The following is a 6,776-nucleotide window of genomic DNA, read 5'->3' as shown; positions in this document are numbered from 1 at the left end:
AGATATGCTACAAGTGTGTCACTTTACATTCTTCACCCCGCAGCACACTGTGACTGCATCACACAGATAAACTTGCCTGTGATTCGACCACCTCATTCATTTAATTTGAACTCTGACCAGTGGCACAAATTGTCTAGTGTTGTCCAAGCTAGCCCTGAGTGTTGGGATGAGAAGCTGTTAGCAGAGTGAAGTGACAGCAGTTGTCAGCTGACAGTAACAAATGGTATCTTAGTGGACACAAAGCTGTTGTGAGTGAAGGTCACAATCTGTAGCAGACAGTAGTCAAAACAGAGCTTATGTTCAGATGATGTTTACAGGTTTTTTGGAGTAGTAACTTGAGATGAGTGCAATATCTTTAAGATGTGATTGACCTCTGCCACATACAGAGCAAAGCTCTGTTCATTAGCCTGATTCATAGAGCTCCACAACAACCCAGCGAGTCACCCACATGTTCCTCTATCACCATGAACACAACTCCACATACATTGTCTTGCAAGCACACAAACAAAATTGATTCTATATTGCAGGCGTTAACTGCATCTGAGGCCATTGATGTGATGTCAAGGTCAACACATCCTTTGGACTCCTCTGCAGTCACAGAGGCCTCTCTCAATAGGATGGTTTACTCACTCACTCATCTTCATCCGCTTCAGGGTCGTGGGGCTGCTGGAGCCAATCCCAGCACACATTGTGCGAGGGGTGGGGTACTCCGACAGGTCACCAGTCCATTGCAGGGCCAACACACAAGGACAAGTACAAACAGACAAGCAGCCACTCACACTCACACCTACAGTCAATTTAGAGTCTCAGTTAGCCTATGCATGTTTTTGGATGGTGGGAGGAAACCCATGCAGACAAACTCCACACAGAAAGGACCCAGGCCGGGAATCAAACCAGCGACCTTATTGTGGGGCGACAGCGCTAACCACTACGCCGCCAGGCTGCCGGGTGGTTTACTTTATTTATTTATTTATTTATTCTTTCTTCATTCTTCAAGAACTTGCAAGTCATATCAATTAAAGATTTATTTATAAAGCACATTTAAAAAAAAACGTTCACAGACCAAAGGGTGCTCATTGATAAAACTCCAGAATCAGCATATCATATAAGGTTGCCTGCTGTAGCATCTGTAAACACAGAGCCCCATATTCTTTTTTTTTTTTTTTTCCCTCTCTTTACAGTTAGTTGTTTGTAGGTATCAGAGAGTGTGTACTATAAAAACTCCCCATTAAATCCAAAAGTGCATACAGAGGACATGGGGCTAAGCCCTAGACATTCCCAGCTGGAAGCAAAACTGGGACATTGTCTGTGTCCTCTGGGTCACCTGTATGCCTATTGCTCCCTGTTTATCTCCAACATGTTTTCATTTCATCAATGGACACGTGATCCCTTTTAAAAGAATTATTTGATAACATAAAATATAAATGTGTGCGCCTTTTTGTTTCGCTCTGCTACATGGCAAATGTGTGGCCATGTTGGCCTAGTGAGACTTTCCCTTGGCACCCACGCCTTGGGAGTGCAGAGCAGCACAGAGGCCCCGTCCAATACAGAAGAGAGCCATGTTGTTGATTTCTAAAGCAAAGTGACGATGAGTTGATACTAAAGAAAACTGCAGGACAGATGAAAGGAACTAAGAAAACCTGAGGCTTTCTAGATTTTATAACAATTGCTGAACATGCAATAGGAACATGTGAGTGACACGAACAAGGGGCGCGTCGTGTTTTACTCACACTGTCACTATGAGTGATGAGTTGCCGCCTGAGTGCTCATGAGGAAGAGGATCAGGGTGAGTGGCCTGTAACTGACAGAGTTTCATCACCAACACATATAAACCTCTATTATTATTTTTCTATGATCATGAAATAATTTTTCTCTCTTTACTGGGGTTTCATTACTGTGACAGGAAAACTGGCCCTTGGTATTATCGAGGCCTTGAGATTTATTGTCTGTGGGAATATTCTTGCTGGTGTCTCTGATTGCAAACACCCCCCAATAAAGACAGAAACCCCTCTCTACAGAGTCCAATACACACACAGACATGACAGGACACTGACGCACTAAGACTGAACACCTCTGTGGGCTCCATCAAAGTGTGGGGGAGATGATTCAGTCTACAAGAAAGTGCACCGTGTTTCCTGTTAAAACCAAATATTGAACCTGGAGAAAAGGCAATTTACTGATGGAGTGTGTAATATACGTCACACAAGCCACAGTCAGAGCATGCAAACAGATACACAACTGAAACAGATGGAGGTATTAAAATACATGTAGCAGAGTGGAGGTGGTCTGGTCTGGATTTTGGAGTTAGCTAGAAAAACAGCAGCCCAGCTGCCCGTCACCATTCCAGCTGTAACAGTCTCTGTCTGTGAGCTACATGTGCTCAGCCAGCTGCAAGATTTCCCTCTGGAGGGACCTAAACACAGGAGACATCGCACACCCACCAGGCCTGACCTGCTTTGGTGCTGCAAGTCTATGATATCCAACATCCAGCTGCAGGGACTAGTTGACACGGACACCTGAGATGAACGGCAGCCCGGTAGGAACCTTCTTCTTGTACTCTACGTAGTCCTCAGCGAAGAAATGGATGAGAGAGAGCTCTTCCTCTTCAATCCGCTCTCGGAAGAACCTCCAGCTGGCTATCGTATAACCAAGTATGCACACAGGGTTACACAGCATGACCTGCAAAAGGCATTGTACACAACATGAATTTCACACAACATGGTTTCAATTTCTGTTTTCAAAAAACAGCACAAAAACTAATCTGCTCTCAGGGATCGACAGATTATCAGAATCTGGCCTTTTTTTTTTTTTTTTTTTTTTAAATCGGACACCTGATAAGAAATCAATTTAAAACAGGGTAATTTTGGCGCTGATGCAGCCACACCTCTCTGTCTGCTGTCACTACTCGTCTCCAGCATTGTCCCAACCACAGCACCATCTGATTGGTTACACGCAGAGCCAAGGCATGGGTAATAGCCAATCAGCAGTGAAAGCTGTGCATGCCCAGTGTTCACTCACACACAGCAGAGAGGTGAAAAAGTTTTGCCGAAGGAAAAACGTCCAGTGAGCAGATGTTTCGTACATATATGTATAAAGAGAACTGGATATAAAGGAGGTGGGCCCCTTCATTCCTATGGACATTGCTCAGTGGTGCATGATGCCAAAAAAAGCTTTTTTTCCGGGTGTCATGGTAGGCATAAAAATACCCGGATCTTCCACATCAGTTATATTGAAAATTTGGAAAACTTTAATTGCTGTAGCAAACTTTAGAGAGCTATTTATTTGTTTAAGTTTTCATTTACCTTTTAAGCTGCTGAGCACGGGAGCTACTTGTACTTTCTGTTAGAATTTTAAAACAAAGATGTCTATTGTCTAAGATGGGGGGAGAAAAAAAAAAACAAAACAAAACTTAACATGTTGCAAATCTGATAAGATGTTTAATAAACATATGCTTAAAGGCATTGAGGCAAAGTCAAGTGTCGGAGTTTGCATTATTTAAAACTTTGATGCCAATATTTTTCCTTTAACAGCATATTAATATCAGCTCTAAATATCAGTTATTGGCCTACTTGACTACTAAAATTGCCCTGAAAAAACCATATTGGTCTATCACTACCTGCTCTCACACAAACTGGCAGACAATCTGGACTAAACACTGGTCCAGGTCCAAATCTCTGCTTTGTTTATCTGTCAGAGTGAATCTTTATGCTATTCCTGCCTCATATTGTTGGCAAGACCTCAGTAACTCATCAAAGCAGAGGGCACAATCTACGAGCAATAAATTATCAATTTCCATCGCGTGCATTTTTTCTATCGCACTGTTGGATGACCGCTGTACACTCACCTGCGTTCCTATGCTCCAGTAGAACCAGCCCACATACGACGGGTGTCTGAAGTAGGAGTAGACCCCGCCTGTGACCAGCACGTGGCTCTGGGCCTTCTCATTCTGGACAATATGGTTGAAGTTGGAGCCAGCAGTCAACATGGCTGCCTTACGCAGGGCCTCACCACACAGCACCATAAGCAGTCCCACAATGCTCAACCAGCTCAGCTGCTTCAGCTCTAACAGAGAGGTCACATGGGTTCAGAGGTTGGTCTTTGCTTCAGTTTCAGAGTGACATTAAAGCCCTCCAAACTCAGAGTGAAGCACACTTGAAAAAACTGGCTGAGTAAACCAGTCACACCTGAAGTTCTCTCTCTCTAACTGAAATAAATGTCTTATTAAAAAATTGTTCAATTGATGTGTATGAAAGCGTGATTTAAGTTTAACTGAGATACGGACATTACTGAAACACAAAACATTCCTGTGGTTTAGAATTTTATTTCTTTAGATACCTGAAAATTTATAACCAATTAAAAGTCTACACCTTAAATAATGAATCCAGGTCTGACGAGGACCGGTGTTGTGTTGCGTTGCAGTACCTTCATTACTTTGTTCAGTATAGTCCGGCCGTAGCATCAGCATGTCAGATAAATATTTAATAATGTAATTATTGAAGGTAACCGCATATCTACATCATTAATGAGGTTCAATAGAAAGGTTAAAATATGTGCTGTGCCAACCACGCAAGTGCCCTTATCTTCAATTTCCAATGTTTTTCTTCTAATTAATGATGTCACCTTTTCTCAATGGAGACACCACGCCAGTCCAGAGCTAGTGATTGGATTCTGAGAACTTTCTAGGTCTGTATGTATGAGGCAGATTCATATGATGTTCTGAAAAACTTATATGTTCACCTTCTGTGTGTTGTAGACTAAACAGATCACACCAACCTGGAACTGTTATCTTCTCCACTGTGAACTCCACCCACGAGGACACAGCAGCCAATGTGTACTCCATACTGTGGTTGAGCAGGAAGGAGTCTAGTGAAAGGCTGTGAGGGTTGATGATGGCCGTCACCAGGTACTCAGAGTAATGGAAGAACGACAGTGAGCACATGTACCTGTGGGGAGACACATTACCACACATGTTCAACTGCAACAGGCCTGGACAATCCAACATACATCCCGCCGGCTTAACATGTTATATGTCCTGGTCCACCATATTTCTCTGAACAGCTGAACAATTAACCAGATGCAGTCACTGAGATTCACTGCGATTCACTGAGACAACAGCAAATGCATCTGGGTTGGGGATAAATGAATCAACATTCGTTTGTGCACAATGCACAGGAGCATTGTGACCGATCTGAAGATATATGCACGTACCAGCCAAAATGTGTCCAAGTGGATTCGGAGAAGCTTATAATTAGTCCGCAGCCAAAAGAAACTCCCAGAAAGCAGGCTCTCACAGCGACCTAGATCCAATCAGAACCATAAAATTAACAATAATGGCTGTGCGGAAAAACCAACATACAACATATGTCACGCTGTTCCGTGTGGTAGGTAGTTGATATCTGCCTTGTATACAAGTAGATTCAGGTCGCTTACGTCAAATTTACTGGCTGTGCCATTCCAATCTAGAAAACTCTTGAGTTTGTGTGTAAGCATTTAAATCTAGAGCAAAGAGAAATGGGGAGAGTTAAAGAAGTGAGGCATCAATGTGAGTTTATGTATTATTTGTTCGACATTAATAAGTTATCAAAGAGAGAGAAAGAAACATATGGATACTTAATTAATAAATTCTAAAGATCCAGAGGCCATGTGTGTATATATGCAGTTACTATTTGTAGATATTATCGGGTGAACACAGGACGCAGTAAGAACCTCATAAAAGCCTTACAAAAAAAAAAAAAAAAAAATTGCCATCGGGATTTCTGTAACTTTGTGAGGTCAGAGGCCCTGAGTATCTCTTCTGATTGGCTACCAATTTGATGTTATTAGAGCTCCAGAGACACATACATGAGAAAAGCAATATAAAACCATGCTAAGACGGTTTTTGGTACTTAAAAGCACAAATATATGTTCATATAGATGTCAACACCTCTAATCAACTGACTGGACCTTTCATTAATGCAGACAAATGCTGCAGGAACTAGAATCACAATGATTTTATGTCTTTTGAGCTATCATTCGTGGGAAGGATTAAGTTATCCACTTCTCTACTTAATCTTCTATCTGGTTGAGTGCCCAGTGGCAAACACTGTCGACTAACAAAACTCACTAACCAATTCGTATTTTAATTGAACAGTACCTAATTGGAAACATACATCACGTCATCTTACAGAAGCACAATAAACCCGACACCACACTAGAAGTGCAGATTTTTTAAACTGAGGTGACTTTGATGGCACTGTTTTCTGATGAAATGTGGCCTACAGAGGAGCAGGTGGAGCCCAGTATTCATCTACTTAGAATGGCTTAAGCTTCTGTCTTTATCTCCCCGGCTCCAGCTGTCGCCTTCCTCTTCAGCTAACGAGATTACCTACACGGGTAGCTAATGTTAACTCACAATATGATTCAGTTAGGTTAGCCGACGGAGTAGTGCAACAGTCAAGTTGAATGAAGTCGGTTGTGTGAAAGGAACAGGTTAGCTACTTTGTAAGTTTTAGTCAAAACCAGAGGAAGTAGGAAAGAATACAGGAAGTTAGCTGTCTAACAGCAGGACTTACCTTGTAAAGCGGTCCCCTGTATGTGATTAGCAAGAGGCCGTTAATAACAGCAATGTATATGCAAATCGCTATTTTTCCGGGAGTTTCCGTCAAATAATCGAATACCCAGTCAAGATGTCCAAACCAGGTTCTGATCAACGGGATTACAACCACACTGAGTCCTAAAATAAAGCCTTTTACACTTACTCGTCCTTCCAACACCAACTTACTGCCAGCCATGTTGGA

At 42.2% G+C, this 6,776-nt stretch overlaps 1 protein-coding gene across 2 annotated transcripts; it reads right to left on the bottom strand.

Annotated features, from left to right (window-relative positions):
* Nucleotides 1–1,111: 1,111 nt before the first annotated feature.
* icmt (isoprenylcysteine carboxyl methyltransferase) lies at nt 1,112–6,776 on the bottom strand. Of its 2 annotated transcripts, XM_029506689.1 has the most exons (6): nt 6,552–6,680; nt 5,431–5,496; nt 5,209–5,297; nt 4,774–4,943; nt 3,845–4,062; nt 1,112–2,679 (listed from the first exon to the last, which is right to left on the bottom strand). In XM_029506689.1, exons 2-6 carry the CDS (start codon nt 5,488–5,490, stop codon nt 2,500–2,502), a joined length of 717 nt encoding a protein of 238 aa, XP_029362549.1. In that variant the 5' UTR covers nt 5,491–5,496; nt 6,552–6,680; the 3' UTR covers nt 1,112–2,499. The 2 variants fall into 2 exon arrangements, with proteins under 2 accessions (XP_029362549.1, XP_029362548.1); XM_029506688.1 differs by lacking the exon at nt 5,431–5,496 and having other exon boundaries at nt 6,552–6,776.

This window comes from Echeneis naucrates, chromosome 7 (assembly GCF_900963305.1).
Source record: "Echeneis naucrates chromosome 7, fEcheNa1.1, whole genome shotgun sequence".
NCBI lineage: Eukaryota > Metazoa > Chordata > Actinopteri > Carangiformes > Echeneidae > Echeneis > Echeneis naucrates.
The sequence above is the reverse complement of the archived record's forward strand: the minus strand, read 5'-3'. Positions and strand labels throughout refer to the sequence as shown.

Coding starts and splice junctions, on each gene's coding strand:
- icmt (XM_029506688.1), bottom strand. CDS start 6,770: ATGGCTGGCAGTAAGTTGGTGTTGGAAGGACGAGTAAGTGTAAAAGGC. Junction 4,944..5,208: donor ACTTGGACACATTTTGGCTG/GTACGTGCATAT, acceptor GTCTCCCCACAG/GTACATGTGCTCACTGTCGT. Junction 4,063..4,773: donor GGAGAAGATAACAGTTCCAG/GTTGGTGTGATC, acceptor CCTCTCTGTTAG/AGCTGAAGCAGCTGAGCTGG.